Source organism: Quercus lobata, chromosome 5, assembly GCF_001633185.2.
Source record: "Quercus lobata isolate SW786 chromosome 5, ValleyOak3.0 Primary Assembly, whole genome shotgun sequence".
Taxonomy (NCBI): domain Eukaryota; kingdom Viridiplantae; phylum Streptophyta; class Magnoliopsida; order Fagales; family Fagaceae; genus Quercus; species Quercus lobata.
Genome location: NC_044908.1, coordinates 74,921,285 through 74,941,464, shown reverse-complemented (window position 1 = coordinate 74,941,464; position 20,180 = coordinate 74,921,285). Strand labels below are relative to the sequence as shown.

The following is a 20,180-nucleotide window of genomic DNA, read 5'->3' as shown; positions in this document are numbered from 1 at the left end:
GTGATAATCAGATGATGAGGTGCAATACCAACTGTAGACCTATCAATGCCAACTAAAAAAATAAGAAAAGACATATAATACCAACTTCAAAACCTATACCACAATTGATAACCTAGCCACCTGATCATTACCTCCATGCTAAACTGGGATTAAAGGCAAATGCATGAGGATTTAAAAAAAAAAAAAAAAAAAGTAAATCTGAAACCCAAGCACATTTTGCCACTTGTATCTACAGAAAGAAATTGTCCATTTTAAAGATAAATTTACATGGAAACACCATAATCTAGGTTACAAGTACAATGCATCAGAATATAAAATGAGCTATTCTTCATTACTAACACCAAGTATACATGTTATAGTTAATGAAAGTTTACATCCTCTAATGATTTTGACGAGTTCACTTAGGGAAAGGCACTAACAGAGAAGGCAGCTAGTATCTGGTCTGCGTCATACATTGCTCTGTTTGTAAATCTTGGTGTCAAGTACTTGCTTACCGCACATTGCACAGACTCCTGCACAAGAAAGTACATTTAAGATGTTTCCTAGCATGAAACCTTAGATATTATAATTACCAAACAGATAAGCAACATCAAATAATAATTCAGTAAGTTTAGTGGCACAAAATCATTCATAACTTTTTTCATAAATTGTTGAGGTGACATGTTGTGATTGATGCATAATATAAGTGGTATAAGTGATGGGCCATCTATGAAAGTGATATTGCACCAATCACAACTTGCCACCTTAGCAAATTGTGAAAAAAGTCATGTCCCTAGTATTGCTCATCATAGTCAGTACCTTTTGAATAAGCACAGGTGTGACAGTACTTGGCTTCCTGGTGTACTTGTTGCTTGCATATGATGCATTTTGTATTGCCGTATGGAGTCCATCTGCAAGGAAAAAATACTCTTGATAAGTTTATTAAAATGCAAACCTAAATTGACAACGCTGACCGTTAAAATTAACTACAATAGGCAAAGATGTTACATGAAAATCAGCATACTAAATAAATATATTCTGCATTACAAAGTTAGCAACTCCATTGAATGCAACAATAAAGTTTAAGCTATAACTCAACTCAACTCAATGAAAGCCTTGATCCTAACTGATTGTGAGTCGGCTACATGAACTCTTGTACACAACAGCATTACTCATTGTTACAACAAATTTTAACTTATATCTGCCCAAATCAATGCACAATATGCAACCTGTCACATAAAATATTTGTGGTGTACCTAGACCTAGAGTGAAATTTGTCCAATTCTGTATCTAACTCATTCTAGCGTCACAACAATCCTTCACAATATCTGCACAACATCAACTAAATAGTTAAAAGTGTGACCTATATTTGCTATTAGTTATTACCTGAACTAAAGAAGATAACAAGATGAAACAATTTGCTAGAACAGTCCTCTCTGATACACATCTGATGCAACTCAAGTTGATCTAAATTTTATGTAAACTATTTTACACAGGAATTGCACTTAGCCCTATAATTTGAACATGCGTCTACAGACCCCATTACAACTATTAGAATTTTAAAATCAAGATCACTCGCTGCAGTGCTTGTTTTATTTGTGCAGTAGTAATCTAGCCTAGTCAATTCTCACAATAGAGCAAGAGCTTGCAAGTTCAGAACTCACCAAAATCCCTTTACACTCCATCTCTCCAATTGTAATTACGAACTCAATTAAACAAAATCTACACAATAATCATAGTTTTGTAGCCGAACATGAAACTAATCAAAACTGCAAATGCTGTGGTACAAAAACAGCCCTTTCAGCATGCATTGCAATAAAACCCATGTCAAAAAACACACTTATATCAAAGGAAAACCAGAAAAGCTCCACAAATCCTTAGTCCTTGCACAAACAAAATCAAATACAAATATTAACAATGTGCCCATGATAGTAATAGTAAGTCATGAGTAACAAAATCTCATCAATCAAAATTCACACCAGAATTGCTTTATTTACTTTTCACTAGACGAAAAAAAAACTAAATTTACTACCAATTTCCACTACAAAAAGATTACAAACTAACATGACAATAACATGATTGGTGTCGCATCAACAACATAAATAAAAAACCAAATTCCCAACATTTTCCTAGTAAGATTTATAGTTAGCCTAACATCACTCTTTCGCACCGGCATTACAAAAGTTACAAACTTGATTTCATTAGATTGGACCATAATATAACATATTTCAATTTTAGCTAACTCTTTCGCAATAATTAATTAAAAAAAAAAAAAAAAAACTCCTTCTAGTTGATTCTATATAATAATTAATAATTAAAAAAAAAAAAAAAACCCTTTTTTTGTTTCTAACATAGTAACCCAAACAAGTAAATTATTCAACAGAGCAAGAAAATCTAATACTAAAAAAAAAAATTAAAAAAAAAAAACCTGCTCTTTTTGGAGAGGAGCTTGTTCTCGTTGATCTTGCGGCCACCGCCTTCAGTGGTGTTGCTTGCACCTGCTTTCCACTTGTCTGGTACTATCACCTTCGTTAGCTTCTTCTCACCTGTAACAACAACAACAATCATTAATTATTCTTAATAATCTCAATTATAAAATTAAGCATTTGATGATTAATTAGAGGAATCGAATATATAAGAATCGAAAATTTGGGGGAAAAGGAAAAGAAAAAAAATCAAAGAACTTACACTTCTCGCACACCATTGTCGTCAAAAACTGTGAATTTTTGTTTTTGTTTTTGCTCTGAGAAAATCGGAGCCCTAACTATACAGTTTCGTTTGGGCCTTAATATATAGGTGCCAGGGGAAAGCCCAGAAAGAGTCGGTTTAATAGCTAAATAATTAATTAATTTTAGGGGTGGGTGGGTACATGTTAAAACTAAAAACTTAGAACCAATAATAATTTGCAACCTACATGATTTATTGTAAAATTATAAAAAATTTTGTGAATATATTATTACACTTGAATTAAATGGATCATGTAAAAATTGGCCTTTACTTGTATTTACAGTTTCCACTTTATCAATACAATTTCTTATAAAAAAAAAAAAAAAAAACCATATTCGGATTCATAATATATATATATATATATATATATATATATATATGATATTACCATATAGTTTTCCTTAATTTTTTATTCTCACTTTTATTTATTCACACGTTAAATTATAATTTGATTCTCAATTTTCAACCTTTGTTTCCAAAGGTTCAAAAGGATCATACATGGCTTGGATGGAGCGTTTATAGTAAAAAAATTGGTAGGCTTCCGTAGAATGATGTAGAACATGGGGAATGGATAAGGGGTAATGGTAGGTAATGAGCTCTACGTTTCAAGAATTCTATTTTTGTTTGTTATAAAAAAGATTTTCAAAAAAAAAAAAAAAAAAAATCAAAGGTCAAGAATCAAGTATACAAATTATTATTCTCAAAAAAAAAAATTTATACAAATTATTATTTTTTTATTATTATTTAGAAACAACCACACACCAAAAAAGTGGGAAACAGATTCTAATAATTAAAAAGGCATACCACAACTCAACCAATAACTTACAAGCAGTTGAAATATATATATTAATTGGCAAAGTTAAAAGAAAGTTCAATTAAAATTTGATATTAGAATTTAATTTTGCTTCATGTGTCTAAATTTATGTGGGAATACATCATAATTATCTACTTAAACTTGTGTCATGTGTCCACTTAAGTTTTTTAATCTTTGTGCTAAATGAGTTAATGAGTACAAAATATTAACAATATAGTATTAACAAACTATAAAATTAAAAAAATAAAACTAATCACATATACTCAATAAAAAATCACAACAAAACAAAGATCAACACATGTTCTATCTTATTAAAAATTAGAAAAAAAATATGTTTATAAGTAGTATTAAATTTAGGCAGAATTTTAATATGTGACTAATTATGTTTACTTTTTAAAAATAATTTGATTAATTATTTATATTTTTATGGAATCCAATTTTGTGTCATGTGTCTAAATTTATGTGAAGACCACATTATAATTATCCACTTAAATTTGTGCCATATGTCCACTTAAGTTTTTTTAATCTTTGTGCAAGTGAGTTAATGAAAAAAAATCACTGCACAATAAAGATCATCACACATTCTATCTTATTAAAAAAAAAAAAATAAATGATTATAGATAGTATTAAATTTAGGTAAGAATTTTAATATATCACTAATTATGTTCACACTTAGCATAAGAGAAAATGTCCCAAATCACATCAATGTTGTACCATTTTAAAGCCTATTGTTAGACATATTATGGTTTAAGTGAATCAAACTAATTGTAAACTCTTGTACTTATAGAACAATAAAATTAATCTTGGTTAGTTTATGGTTAATTCCAGGGTTCTTTAGTATATAAATCTTATGTTAGGTTCATTATAAACAAGAATGCTAAATAGAGAAAATTTAGCCATCAAGAGCTTTATTGTGGATGTAGTAGTAAATCTTCGTATTTATTTTTACTTTCATGTTTCTTCTCACTCAACAACATAAAAAACTGATTCTCCAAAAAAAAAAAACATAAAAACCACGATCCCACTACACTTTAATTATAAATAAAGGCACATGGTAACACGAAGTCTATGTGGGTGGTCAAAATTATGAATCATAACTCTTTTGTAGATTTACTATGAAGAAATTAGTCTTTTTTTTTCAATCACCATGGAATTACTTATTCATCTCGTTTTTCGAATGTTAGCATAAGCAAATATTTAACCTTTTGTCGTTATACAAGAGGCGTCTAAGATCCGATCTTGTTTGCATTGGACCACAATAATATTATGAGTTTAAGATTATATAAGTTTACGATCCATTGTTTGTAATACATATCCAGTAAAAATTATAATTTCGACTCCTTTAAGATTATAATTTCTTTTAAAAAAAATAATATGATCTAAAATGAATTTTATACTAGCTACTAACTAATCAATAATTTTTAAAAAAATCTATCAATTCTTAACTAAAACAACATTAAATTAAAACATAAGAAGAGTTATATAATAACTAAAAGAACAAAGTGTGTCTACAAGCTAGTTTGTTGGCTGTTAAGAATGTAAAGTGAGAGAGAAAGATTGAATAGTCTGTATATTGATGTGTATGAAATAATGTACAATAGAGAGCCTTATATAGGCTAGATATGTGTGCAGTACAAGTAAAAGGAGTAAACTACAAGTACAGTATACTGGGCTAAGCCCAATGGGCTAAACTAGTCTAAGCTATACGCTATACACTAACATCCCCCCTCAAACTCGAGGTGGCAAGGAGGAAGCCAACTGGAGTTTGGATATAAGATCTCGAAGACGACCAGGCGGGTGAGTCTTGGTAAAGATATCAGCAGGCTGGTCAGCAGAGGAGATGGAGAATAACTGGAGATTTCCTTTCTTAAGATGTTGGCGAGTGATGTGGCAGTCGATCTCAATATGCTTAGTGCGTTCGTGGAAGACATCATTATGAGCAATGTAGATAGCACTACGATTGTCACAATAAAGAGGAGTGGCGGTGGGCTGTGGAGCATCCATGTCAGCCAAGAGCCAACAAAGCCAAACAAGCTCACAAGTGGTGTCGGCAAGGGCACGATACTCAGCCTCAGTACTAGAACGGGAAACCACATCCTGCTTCTTGCTGCGCCACGAGACCAGAGAAGTACCTAACAGGAAACAGAAACCTATGATAGAGTATCGATCAGTCGGATCACCTGCCCAGTCAGCATCTGAATAAGCATGAAGCTCGAGAGAAAATCGAGAGGAGTAATGCAGACCATGATAAAGTATGCGTTTGACATATCAAAGAATCCGAAGAACAGCAGCATAGTGGATAGAACGAGGTGCATCCATGAACTTACTAACCATACCCACGGCATGTGAAATATCTGGACGAGTAACAGTGAGATAGATCAAACTGCCAACCAACTGACGATAGCGAGTAGCATCGGATATAGGTTCACCGTCCAAGGGTGTGAGCTTTGCATTGTATTCCAAAGGAGTGGAAACAGTCTTGTTATCAGTGACACCGGTTTTGGAGAGAAGATCAGAAGCATATTTAGCCTAGGAAAGATAGTATCCATCAGAGGATGAGGTAACCTCAAGCCCAAGAAAATAACTGAGAGTGCTCAGATCTTTCATCTCAAAATGCTGACTAAGGAAGTTCTGAAGAAAGCGGATACCTGCAGAATCATCTCCAATAATAATCATATCATCAACATAAAGAAGAATAAGAGTGATACCAGCAGAGGATCTTTGAACAAAGAGAGCAGTGTCATGAGGACTCGAAGTGAAACCCCGCTGAGCAACAACTGAGCTAAACTTTTCAAACCAAGCTCGAGGAGCCTGCTTAAGGCCATAAAGAGCACGGCGAAGGCGGCAAACTTGATTGCCTGAGTGTGGATAGCCAGGGGGTGGTTGCATGTACACTTCTTCATGGAGGTCTCCATTGAGGAAAGCATTCTTCACATCCATTTGATAAAGAGGCCAACGGCGAACAGCAGCCACAGCAATGAGACATCTAACAGATGTAAGACGAGCAACAGGAGCAAATGTTTCCTCATAGTCAATACCATACTCCTAAGTAAAGCCCTTGGCAACTAGGCGAGTCTTGTATCGTTCAACAGATCCATCAGCCTTGGTCTTGATCTTGTAAACCCACCTACAATCTACTACAGACTGACCAGGAGGCAAATCAACCATATCCCACGTGTGATTCTTATGAAGGGCATCTAGTTCTTCATTCATAGCTTGCTGCCAAAGAGGGTCAGTATGAGCCTCACGATAGGTGTGAGGTTCATAGAGAGTGGTAAGAGCAAAAGAGCAATGGTAATCAGTGAGATAAGGGGGAGGAATGCTTACCCAAGTGGAACGACAAAGTTCAGGATCAATAGGAGACTCAGGAGAGGGTGGTGCTACAGGATCCAAGACAGGCGGGTCATATGCCGGAGACAGAACCGAAGATAAGTCGTCTGGAGAGGCAGTCGATGCTGAAGAATCCTCCACAAGTTCAGGATATAGAGGAAGGAAAAGATCAGTAAAAATGGGAGACTCTGAGGAAGAAGATGTAGGAAACTGCTGAAGACTCGTGAAATGACGATGTTCCCAAAACTCAACATGACGGGAGACACGAAGGCGATGAGAAATGGGATTATAGCAGCGAAACCCTTTTTGAGACACACCATAACCAAGGAAACAATAGAGACGAGTACGAGGTTGGAGCTTTGTTCGTTCATGAGGAGGAAGAGAGACAAAGCAAGCACAACCAAAAACCCGAAGAGAGGAGTAGTTAGGAGTTTGACCATAGAGAAGCTCAAATGGTGATTTGTTGTGTGTAGTTGATGAAGGAATAGATTAATAGTGTGCACAGCAGTGAGTGCGGCCTCACCCTAAAATCGCTCAGGAAGAGAGGCAGAAATGAGAAGGGTGCGGATAACATCAAGAATGTGACGATTTTTTCGTTCTGCACGACCATTTTGTTGAGAGGTGTAAGGACAAGACCGCTGAGGAAGAGTACCATGTCTGTCTAAAAAGGATAGGAAAGATTTATCATTATATTCATGAGCATTATCTGATCGAAAAACTTTAACAGTGCGATTGTACTGTATTTCAATCATTTTATGAAATGTTTGGTAAATAGACACAAGTTCAGACCTATGGTGAAGCAGATAAATCCAAGTATACCGAGAAAAATCATTCACAAATATGACAAAATATTTAGATCCTCCCTCAGTGGGAACAGGTGCAGGACTCCAAATATCAGAATGTATAAGATCAAAAGGGGCAGAAGAAAAGGAGTCACTTTTATTAAATGGCAATTTTGTTTGTTTGCCAAAATGACAGGAAGTACAATCAAATTTTGAAAACTGAATTGAACCTAAATGACTTTAAGAAGCTAACAACTGAAGACGAGATAAGGATGGATGACCAAGACAAGCATGCCATAGATCAGGTGAGGAGGTGGCAGTGGTAGCAACTGCAGAAACAACTTGTGAAGGAATCTTCAAGTCATGAACCTCAAACATGCGACCAACCTTACGGCCTGTCCCAAGCACTTGACCCGTTCGGGGATCCTGCACATCCACACCATGATTAGTAAATAGAAGATCTACGCCTAATTCACAAAGTTGACCAACAGAAAGCAAATTGAGGGATAACTTTGGAATATGAAAAGTGTCACTAAGGGATAAACAAGGAGAAGAGATTGTTCCTTTATGACTAACAGGCATAGGAGTTCCATCAGCAGTGTAAATGGTGATTGGATGTTCTAAGGGTGCCTTATCAGAAAATTGGGATTCATCAGGAGTCATATGGTTACAACATGCAATATCAAAAAACTAAGGTTGTTTACCTGAGGTGACAGAAAGGGCAGTGGAAGTGCGGGATAAAACCAGTTGAACAACTGCCTCAATATCAGCCGTAGTAAGTGAGAAAGCCAAAGATGGACCTGTAGGAACCGATGGATCTGAAGGACATACAGCAGCTGCCTGGGGAAGAGAAGCTTTATTCTGCTCTTGCACAAATTTCTGTAGCTTACGACAAACAGAGATGTCATGGCCTTTGGCACGACAAAACTAGCAATGAGCACCTTTGGAAGACTGAGAGGTGGGACGCTCGGAGTTTATTCGCGGAGGAGTAGTGAATGCAACAATGGGAGGCTGTGGTGAGGGTGTAGCCAAGACATGATCAGATGATGTCATGTGATAAGTGGGCTGACGATTCTCCTCAGAAATGAGCTCCTTTACTGCAGCATCAAGAGAAGGAGTAGGAGACCGGCTTAGTAGAGAAGCCCAAGTAGGCTCAAAATCCTCACGTAAACCCATCATGAAGTGCATAAATCTACGGCGATCCCGATATTTGACAAAGAGCTCAATGTCCTTAGAACACACCAGTGGAGGATCTGCAGTAGAGAGTTGTTCCCACATAGTAGAAGTCTGAGAATAAAAATCAGAAATAGACTGACCTGTCTCTTGGCACATTTGATAAAGTTTTGATTCAATGTGAAACTCCAAGCTTGAATCATTAGTGCAGTTATAATGATCGGCCAAAAATTTCCAAGCAGCCTCAGCAGTTTCAAGACGAGGAAGAAGATTATGAATGGAGGGAATAGAGGTATTGATAAACCAAGATAAGATCTTACTCTGAATACTCTCCTATTCTTCTAGACGTTCTTCATAATCATCTGTTGGAATAGCAGTCTTGGAAGACTCTTCAGCAGCTGTGGCTTTGGACTTAGGGTTTGGTACTGGCTTAGGAATTGAACCAGTCACATATCTCCACAGTTTACGACCCTTGAGAAAGACGGTCATATTCTGAGACCATGCATGATAGCTAGTAGGACCATCCAATATGATGGTGATAGGACGTATGATATCTCGTTCACTTTGTTGAGCCATAATGAAGAAAATGACCAAAAAGTGAGATTTAGATACCTCAAATGCAGAAACGGAGCCCAAAATCAGAATCTACGCGAAAACTGAGCAAGACAGGTCTTGTTGAAAAATTTTGACTTGGTCAACGGTCAACGGTCAAAGTCAACGGTCAAGTCAAAGTCAACGGTCAGGTCTGGTCCAGTCAACGGCTGACGTGGCAGGGTGACGTCACACTAGGGCTGACGTGGCAATTCACGAAACGAAGCTAGCGCGTGGGGCGCGTGTAAGCGCATGTGGCGCGTGGAGGACGTCTGGTCTGGCGCGCGGGGCACGTGAGTGAGAGTGACGGCACGTGGCGGCGCGTGGAGCACGTGCTCATGAGGCAGAAACTTCAGGCGGCGCGTGGAGGCGCGTGTGAAGTGTTTTCTGGCCGTTCTTGGTTGGGTTTTGCTCGGGATTGTCTGTTTTGTCACTCAATGCCTTTGCTTTGACAGTTGGATGAGCAGAATAATGAGATTCGAGAGTTGCTGGGACTGTGGGCGTGACGGCGGTGACTCACTTCTGACAGTGGCTACTGGATGAAGGTGAGGGCAGCGGAAGAACGCCGGAGATGTCCACAGGAACCAGAAAGTCAGAGGATTGGCTCTCATACCATATTAAGAATGTAAAGTGAGAAAGAAAGACTGAATAGTCTGTATATTGATGTGTATGAAATAATGTACAATAGAGAGCCTTATATAGACTAGATATGTGTGCAGTACAAGTAAAAGGAGTAAACTACAAGTACTGTATACTGGGCTAAGCCCAATGGGCTAAATTAGTCTAAGCTATACGCTATACACTAACATTGGCAATGGCTACAAAATTCCCAATTATTTTATTAGATGTGAATTTTGACAAATCCAACATTATATTAAATTTTCTTATAATATCTTTCATGTTTGCAAAATTTCAAAAAGATAAAAAAAAAAATCAGTAAATATATCATCAATCAAATGTTTAAATTTCAAGTTTTTGTAATATTTAATTATGCATATAAAATAAATTTATGGATTAAATAGTAAATAATATTCGATTTGAACGAAGTTTAACATATATTTTAAGAAAAATGCAATTCAATTTTTAGACTTTTTAAATTATGTAGCCATATTAATTTTTTTAGTGGGAGTTTGTAGCCATTGCCTACAAATTAACTTTTTCCTAGCTAAAATTATGGTGTTTAAGACATTGTAAATAACTCACTTTTGCTCTTTTAGCTAACTGTAAACCATTATCAATAAAAGTATTCTTAAGAAAGGGACACACTAAGGCGAAGTTGGATAATCTTCATGCTCTAAAAATCATTTAAAGAATTAAGACACCAAAGATTATGCCTTAAATATATATATATATATATATATATATATATATATATATATATATATATATATATACACACACGACCACTATGGATCTATAAAATATTGATTTTTTTTTATAAAAAAAAAGTTTGGGAAATTCCAACTTTTTTTTTTTTTTTTTTTTTTTTTTTTTCATACTAATTAAAACAATCTAAAAGGGTTACAAATATATTTGTTTAAAATTATTATTTTTGAATACAACACTTGAATAAAACATCATAAAATTAAACATAAACATTTAAATAAATATATATTTTTTTAATTTGATTCCACAAACACATATGTTACAAATTTTTCGTATAGAAGCATAGGAAAATATAGAAATTTCTATGTCAAATTTTGAATTTTTAAGGCTATTCATACTGTTTTCTCTTTCGTTTCTAAATAAATCATATTCTTACTTTTTTTTTTTTTGATAAGATATTCTTACTATTTATGAGAAAGAAGCTAAGCAACAAAGTTTCTAAGTTTTAAACAACTTTAAGTATCTAAAGATAGTCTTACCTTTTATGTTAGATGTAAATTGTTTTTGATGAAATTTTTATTCTCACTTGCAAGGCTCATTTGAAGCCAAAAAGGAAAATCACTGATATTTTATTAATCTTCCAAAGAAGTCAATTTGAAAGAGATGAGTTTCTGCTTTCTAGTTGGCAACCATAGTCTAAATTGGTCAAAATATTGTGGACTACAAATTCATGTCATATGCGGTTCCTAAATTAGTTGATCACGTTGCGACACTACTAGGAATCACACTTATGGGTTCATTTATAAGTATCTTTTTTTTTTTTAATGTACGTGTAAATAATAAAAAGATATTAATTTAAATATTATTAGCGATCATAGATTTAGAGTTGATAGCTTTGATACATTTTTTTTCTTTAAAAAATAAAGCTTTGATACATTTTATTTTTTTAGTTATATGTCGAGTGTGCTTAAAGTAAAAAGCATAACACCAATTTCCATTAAGTTTTTGAGAGTTAGTGTAGCTGTTCAGTTTTAGATATATTATCATGTTTTAGCTCTAGTAAGTTATAATCTATATTTTGTTGCGACTAGTTTGGACTTAAGTTATTTTATAATTCTCGAATTGAAAGAAATACCAAAGGACACAGTTGATTTTTATTTTATTTATTTATTTATTTATTTTTATTTATTTATTTTTTCTTTTGGTGAAATGGGTACATGCCACACAATTGCAATAACAACAAAGTGCCAAGGTGTATAATGTTATATTGCATTTTTTAAAATTATCATTGTAATTAAATTCCAATAAAATAATTATAGTCTATATATATATATATATATATATATATATATATATATAACCGAAGCTTTTTAAGTTCCCACAATTTTTCACGTCAGCAATACTTTAATAAAAAACCGAAACTTTTTAAGCTCCCACAATTTTCCACGTCAGCAATACCTTAATAAATTATAATAAATTTTTAAAAAGCTTCCACAATTTTCCACATTAGTAATACCTAAATAAATAATAATAAATCTTTTTTTTTCCCACCAAATACAGATTACAAATCGTAGGTTTCAACCCATACTTAAATAAATAATAATAAATCCTTTTTTTTCCCACCAAATACAAATTACAAACCGCAACTATCTTAAACCTATTTCTCAAACGCAAAATCAGCCCTAACAAAACCCTCGATCAAACTCTCTCTATTTCAAGCTCACTCCCATCTGCTTCATCTTCTTCTTTAGCTCTCTCATTCAATGCAGCTCCCTCCTTTTCTCAGCCACAACTCCTCTGGCTAATGTCAATTTTGATTCATGGTTATTTTGTTCTTGAGTTTTTATCATCTGGGCATTGATTATTTTTTTGGCCCCCTTTCTGGGCATTTGGTTTTCAGGACTGACTTGAAGAATTTGGATCGTTTTCCGTTTCTGATGTTGGACGAATTTGGATCCTTCCGTTTTTGATGTTGGACGATTTTTCAGGTATGAAGAATTCCAATTTGATCTTTTTCAAGTTTCAATTTTATTTGATTGATATGGGTTAAAATTCAAATTGAAATTGGTTTAAATGGAACAGAGCCTCAAAGTTATGTTTTAATTATATGTCTTCAATTAGGTTTTCTATCGATTTAGGGATTTCAAATTCTACAGGTTTGGTAAGAAAATATTGTAAATATCGATGGGTTTCATGGTGGAGATGGTATCGATTTAATTTTTTTTCTATGTTTTTGAAAGGCCTAAGAGTCGACCTGATGATTAATTTATTTTGGCTGAAAAATTAATTCATATTGTTGTAGATTGTGTTTTCAGAATTTTTAGTGACATGTATGGGCTGTGTGTTGCAGATAGTTATGGGCTGCTGCTGGGGTTTGTTTAATTAATTTATTTTGGGTTGCTACTGGGGTTTGTTTCCGTTTCAGGTTGCTGGAGTTTTTAATATCGTTTTTTGTCTGAATTTGTTTTAATTTAGGCTTATGTTTGGATTTATAAAAAATTTACGCTTATGTTTGGGCATGTGATTTTTTGAAAGAAAAATTCTTTTTGTTAACAGAGAATGTTCATAATATATGATAGTTTAAGGTCCTCAGATATTGTCAAGAACTGTTTTCTTCTTTTTTGTTTCTCTAAAACTACACAGTAAATTAAAACATGCATTTCTCTTTACAAAAACAGTCCAATGGATAGTGAGATTGATATGTCTTTCCATTTGATTTTTGAATTTGATTGTGATTATCAATTTTTCATATACTTACTAATATATTTATTGTTTCTATGTTTTATTGTGGTACAAATTGAATACTTTAGTGGGGGTTTTTCAAACTTGGGCTTCTTCCCAGTTAAGTGATGGTATTATGATTTCTTTTGATTACATTTTTGTTTATGGTATCTTAATTTCTAATGTTGTTTCCACTTTGCAATTTTTATTTCATGTTAAATTATGCTTGATATGACTTTTGATTTTAGTTCTAATATCACATTAGCTACTGAGCATGTGAATCTGTTTCCAACTACTAAAGCTTAGAATGACCTGTTTTTGATGATGTCTTCCAGATCTTGCACATTTGTTTGCTGCCTCCTAAAGATTGCAATCTCTGTAGTTCTGTACCTCTATAATCATAATGCACCAGAGCATGTGAATCAGTTTCCGACTATTAAAGATTGCAAAGCCAGTACCTCTTTTCTTTGAGAAATTGAACATTTTGGTACTACACACAAACAGACATACATTGATCCATGTCTAGGTTTAGAAATATATATTATGTTACTTTCTTTTTTGCGTGCTTGGAGTTGCAAAGGATGTAGGAGTTAATTCTCTCGCTGTTTTTTTTGTGAGTAGGTATTAACTTGATTTAGGTGGTTATTTACTGCACTATTATTGATCTTCGTTATTCTGTTTTTTACAAATTATTTTAATTAAAAAAACTAAAAAAAAATACTTATTTTGTAGGTTCTACTTTCATTTTTGGATAAAGAGCTGCATACTTAACTGCATCGACTCAAGGTTTGTTAACAATTTTTGTAAAAGATTTTTAAAAAAATTTCCTGTTGCATAAAATTTATATATAAATAGTCAATATAAAACCATTAATCAGATCATTTACTACTTTGCTACTAATACATGTATTGCACTATTTGTCTGATGTAGATAGTTTTGTTTATGAAATCTATATTTGTTCATTATTCTGTTTACTTGCTAAATAAAAGAAAAAAGAGAAAAAAAAAAAAAAAAACTCCTTTGTTTTTAGACTATTTTCATTTTAAAAAGTATATTTAACTTAGTTGAGTTGTTATACAAAATAAAAGAAATATTTCTTTTGAATGGTTGGAACATATTGTTTATTGCGATTGTTATACTCATTATAATTGTTTTTAGTTGTTTTTCCAATAATTCATTGTGAGAAGGTAAAATATTTCTTTTAAATGGTTGGAAGGTAAAATATTTGTTTTCAATCATACAACCTGCCTTTGAATATTTTGTATCTAAAAAAATTCTTCTCTTGGCTTCAACTCAAACTAACAGCTACCGTACATCATTTCTAAAGGAAAAACCAAACAGCTTGGCAACCCAATCTATTCTGTGTTAGACAGCACCTTTAAGATAATATACCCGACTGTTTTGTTCTTATTACAGAATTTGAATCTAAATTCCCAAAATTTTGAATGTTTACATAAATTTATGATCTTTTTCACTCATTTTTATTGTGTCCATGCTTTAATTTAAAAGATATTGCATTAAACGACGTCGTTGGGTTATTTTGGCATTTTAAAAGGTGCAGGAGTGGTGGAGAAAGTAGAAGTAGAGGTGGAGATAAAGGAATATAAGTATGAGGAATTAGTTAAAGCCCTTGAAAACTTTGAAAACAGGTATTATATCTTTCTATTCTTTTTGTTTGTTTATCTAATTCTTTGACTGGATTGAAAAGAATTAGATTCCCATAGGTGTATAAAATTTGTTAACCCTGACAAACTTTAGTAGTTTTGGAAATCCTTAAACATTTTTTACAGTTATAAATAAACAGTTAAGTTCTTTCTCAATCTAACATTTTAATCTATTTAGATTTTTATAAGTTTGGGTGTGTTATTCATGGTTGATATACGAGCCAATTTGTTTGGTCTGTTATCTGCTCATCCTGTAACTCCCTTGATATCCTTGCTCCAGGAGGTATAAAACAATGCAAGAAAGCTTGGCAAGCTAAAACTTTTAGAGTTACTTCCTTTCCAATTGAGTCTAAAATCTTAACAATTTATGTTAGGTTTGTTAATTCTGCTCCCAACAATCTCCCTCTATGCTCTTGATATTTGGTTCTTCATTTTGTGAATTTTAATTATTTTTATTTTGCTTCATTCATCTCTCTTCAAATATTATGATTATTTGTTGGTGATATTTCTGCATTATGGTGTTTTTAAAATAAGGCTGCTTTTGAATAAATTTGTATCTATGCTAATGGTGTATATATTGAGAATTTTAATAATAAAGGCATGCAAGATTTTGATAAAATCATGAATCTTAACTTTTGTTGAGGGTTGCAAAAGTAGGAAATGAAAATTCTGGAATTCTACTTTTGTCTGCACAGTTTTGCAAGGTAGGAAGCTTATGATGGAGGAGCTTTAGTTGTAGAGCACAAAGAAGAATGAAGCAATCCAAGAGAGACTCTTTGTGATACTGTGTGGTCAACAACAATATGCTTGCACCTGTTTTCTCATATTTAATATGATAACTTAAACAAGTCTTATGAAGAAAATAATTTTCATTGATAAAATATAGTTAGTGAACTTGCCCCCAGCAATTTAATAAGATTTTGTTGTTGATCTACAAAACTCTTTGAATATTATGATCATTTGTTATTAGTGCATGTCATATATTTTACTTTTTGTTAGTGTTTCTTTTAAATGTGATATGTAATCTTTTGATTTGAAATTTTACCCTTTTTGTTGTGAAGGCAATAACTAGTGATAGAACATCATATTATTTTTCATCTACTCAAATTGTAATTCACAACAACAAAAAGTATGTAAGCTTCTGCCTAGAATGAACATTGTAAATTGCTTCAAATGAGCAATAATTTGCTTTGTTGGCAGATTAAGAAATATTTGACAAGGTCACTATATATATATATATATATATATATATATATATATATATATATAAAGACACACGCACACCTACCTTGGTTGACCAGCTCAAATCCTAATGAAATTTGTATATTCCTTTTTGTGTGAGTTATTCCTTAAAATCCAAAGCGAAAAGGTTCATTTAAGTTGACTAAATTTATCTCAACCCAACAAAAAATGCATTTAATTTGATTAAAAAAAACATTTAGCATTTCTAGGAACTTTCCCGTGCATCGCACGGATTAGCGACTAATTAATTTTATTTTGCTTTTGTATGTTTATTGGCGTGGCTTGCATGTATCAAGGATATCATATAACTAATAAATGTCAACTTACTTGTTTATTTTTTATACATAAATTTAAAGGTTGAAAAAGAGTAAAAATATATTAATTAATATTTATCATTATTTGAATAAAAAATTTTAAACAAAAACATGATAAAAATAAACATAAACATGAAAATAAATTATTTTTATTTTTATTTTTATTTTTATTTCATGAATCTACACACATATCTAATTCTTTATTTAAATAGAAGTATATGAAAATATGGAAATTTATAATGTCAACATTTGAATATTTTTAGGCTATTCATACTTGGCCATTCTACTTTATTTTTAACATACAAATAAATTTTCAACTATTTATGAGAGAAGTTTGAACTTCAAAGTTTCTAAGCTTTAAACAAGTTTCAACATCAAAAGATAAGCTGGCCTTAGTTTTGTGTGACATTACTCTATATAGTAATTTCATTGATTACTTTTGTAAGAAGTTTAAAGTCACAACTCAACATATAAATGTAAATCTAGCAAAAGAAGATATTTGAATTCAAAATAAAAATTTGAATAAATTAAATATCTAAATAATAATCAAATAAAATAATGACACAAAACTACACATTTTTTTACCAATGTAATATGAAATATGAAAATAAATAAATAAAAAATAAAGTAGTATTTATCCCTTATCACTTTGCTCATCAATCCCATGGACTCAATGAACACTCTACCGGCAATGTGGGGAACCTTTCATAGTCCTTGCAATAATCATAAATAACAAGGTTTCTCTGCACCCAAGCATAATCCATTTTTTGAGAATCAGAGAGATGCCAAGCAGAATACTGATCCCACCAATTTCGAGTGGTGGTTGAAACACATGCAGGGTATGGATCTTCCCATTGGCAACCATCAACACTGAAGTCTTTGTAAGAGGACACAAATGGGGCCTTCTTCCAGTCTGTCTTCTCGAGCCCACCTCTTGTGGCCCAATCATCGGCATTCCATATGCTAGAAAACAAGTACATGGGCTTTTCGTTGGGGAAGAAATTATTTGCTTCCCCATTGTTCTTGAACACTCTTACGGGAGTACTATCCACAAAAAACCTGTTTGCATATTTGAATAGCAATTCAAGTTAGTAACTGTCAGTATAAGTTCTTCCAAAGCCCATGTTAGACTTCCCCTTGTTTCTTTGTATACAAAACTTTGGTGCATACCTTAAGTTTCTCAAATAAATTCAATCATGTAATTGTATGGACTAATGTAACACAATCGGAATGTTATTATTTTTTCTTAAGTATAATTAAATTCAACTGCGTAAGTTTTGACCAATACATGTATATGGTTGAATTTTGATAAACATATGTACACCACCAATCACAAAATTTTCACACTGTTTACTTGTGACTGCTGAAAAGTTGCTTCAATCATAACCGGACATGTTAACAATTGTGAAAAATGTTTGTGTCTATGTATTACTCATTCAGTCAAAAGCAACAGAGTAACTAAGACATCTTTTGTCTCCGATATTTATGGTGACTGCATCGAAGTGTTTGATGAGTAACCACATGTACAAGTGGGGAGGAGAATCTGAACAAGTAGCTCAGAGAAAAAAGAGTGAATTTCAATGGTAAGAGAAACTTACACAATCTGGTGGTTGTTCCAGAGGACAGAATAGGAATGGAAATCCTCAGTGGGGTCAAACCAAAGCATATGCCTCATCTCACGGCCACCAGTCCCGTTCTTGTACACATTAGTCTGAATAAGATAAGGCTGCCCAGTCCTATTCCCCAAGAACTCAATATCTAACTCATCTCTCGTTGGCCCTGCCCCATTTTCAGTGCACATCTACAACATAAATTTTTTCCAATCATTTTAATTAGCCACTCTCTAATTACAAATACAAATGCTATAAATATGAAGCAATAAGATTCAATGTCAAAGACTTACATAGTAAGCTGTCACTACACCGGCAGAGTCACCTCCGACCAACTTGAGCTTCATGCTAAACCACCCAAATCTGTATCTTTGCTTTGTTTGAAATCCACAGCCTATTCAACAATACAATAAAAGAAAACATAAACTATACTATATAAGTTTCTTATCACAAAGACTATATCTTTAAACTAAAGCAAGCAAAAATAGAATTAAGTATAGCTAATCTTGTGTATATATTTGTGTTACCTGTTTCTTTGTCTAATGAGAGATACCAGATCTGCCCATCTGGGGAGGTTGAAAAATGCTCCTGAGACCACATTATATCGAAATTGTCTTGAAATGATCCTTTAGAATCAGCTGCTTCAGATATAATAAAGTAAGAAGCAGCCATTAGAGCTGCAATGAAAAGAAGAGTGGGCATTGGAGAGACTCTTCTTTCCATTTTGGGGTGAAGGACTTTGGGTGAAGAGAAAGAGGCTTCTAAGCTGGGATCTGTGAGAAGCAGTTGCATTAAATGGTCTGTATTTGAACAAGGATTTTGCACATGAAGATTGTCTGGTTAATAATTTAGTTATTCATATGTACATTTTTGCCCATGTAATACTATTCAAACGTTTGTAACGTTATTTGACAATAATGAGCTAATAATTGGTCATATTATATAGTTACTTAAATGTTTTCTACATCAAATTTTATGATTTATATATGAATATGGGGAAAAGAAAATTAGTCTTATAGAGTTATATTTCTTTCTTGTATTACTTGACCCAAAAAAGTATAAGACAAATGTATTATAACCCATAATATTTAACTCTCTCTTTTTTCTTTTTCTTTTCTGGTTTTTTTCCCATATGAAGATAATAATCAAACGTGATGTTATGTGGAAGATTGTTTTTATTATATGTGGATTGAAGCCTATTGAAATAGTTCATTTTCAATAACAAAAATAAAAATCATTCATTAATTGTTCTAATTTTATAAATTATGCAGCTAAGTAGCTTTTCTTTTCAGTCAATTCTTTTTGTTCATGGGAACACCATCCCTTCACTGTATTAATCAATACTTTTTTTTTTTTTTTTTTAAATGGGGGTTTTAGTATTATACTCAATGCTTTGACATTTATCAAAACTAAAAGTACTTTTTATTTTTGAGGCAAAAAAAAAAAAAAGAAAAGAAAAAAAAAAATGAAAGTACTAAGTACCGACAAGGGCAATATAGGAATTGAAATGAAAATGAAAATACAAAAAATGGGTAAGTGCCGAACTGGAACTTAGAGAAAGCCAGGCTGCCCTCCAAGGGGTTCTGGCAGAAATTAAAAATGGAGGTGGGCTCCATGTGTTTGCATCTAAGAGCGTGGTGTGATTTTGATTGGTCATACAATAATCAGAAAGTTCTTGAATTCGACAACTGGATTTGGCGGTCTGAAATTAAAAGAACTAGCTATCTTGTGAAACAAAAGAATCTTAAATGTAGATTTTAAGAATTTACAATAGATTTGTGTTTGGTCAAAAAGTTAAAAAGAGGGTCTTATCAGTGTTTAATATTTCTTTAATCTTCTTTTAACATAAAGTACTTTGTGTTTATGTCTTTTACTTTAACTTGGAATTAGCATTAACCTCTATTAAA

The 20,180-nt window shown here is 32.8% G+C and overlaps 2 protein-coding genes across 2 annotated transcripts; both read right to left on the bottom strand.

Annotated features, from left to right (window-relative positions):
- Positions 1-201: 201 nt before the first annotated feature.
- LOC115989289 (cysteine-rich PDZ-binding protein-like) lies at positions 202-2,776 on the bottom strand. The gene is made up of 4 exons (XM_031112962.1): positions 2,668-2,776; positions 2,408-2,525; positions 799-890; positions 202-512 (listed from the first exon to the last, which is right to left on the bottom strand). The coding sequence occupies exons 1-4, from the start codon at positions 2,681-2,683 to the stop codon at positions 448-450; spliced, it is 291 nt and encodes a 96-aa protein (XP_030968822.1). The 5' UTR covers positions 2,684-2,776; the 3' UTR covers positions 202-447.
- Positions 2,777-17,227: 14,451 nt separating this feature from the next.
- LOC115992036 (probable xyloglucan endotransglucosylase/hydrolase protein 8) lies at positions 17,228-19,091 on the bottom strand. The gene is made up of 4 exons (XM_031116075.1): positions 18,801-19,091; positions 18,567-18,667; positions 18,262-18,464; positions 17,228-17,722 (listed from the first exon to the last, which is right to left on the bottom strand). The coding sequence occupies exons 1-4, from the start codon at positions 19,063-19,065 to the stop codon at positions 17,320-17,322; spliced, it is 972 nt and encodes a 323-aa protein (XP_030971935.1). The 5' UTR covers positions 19,066-19,091; the 3' UTR covers positions 17,228-17,319.
- Positions 19,092-20,180: the final 1,089 nt, after the last annotated feature.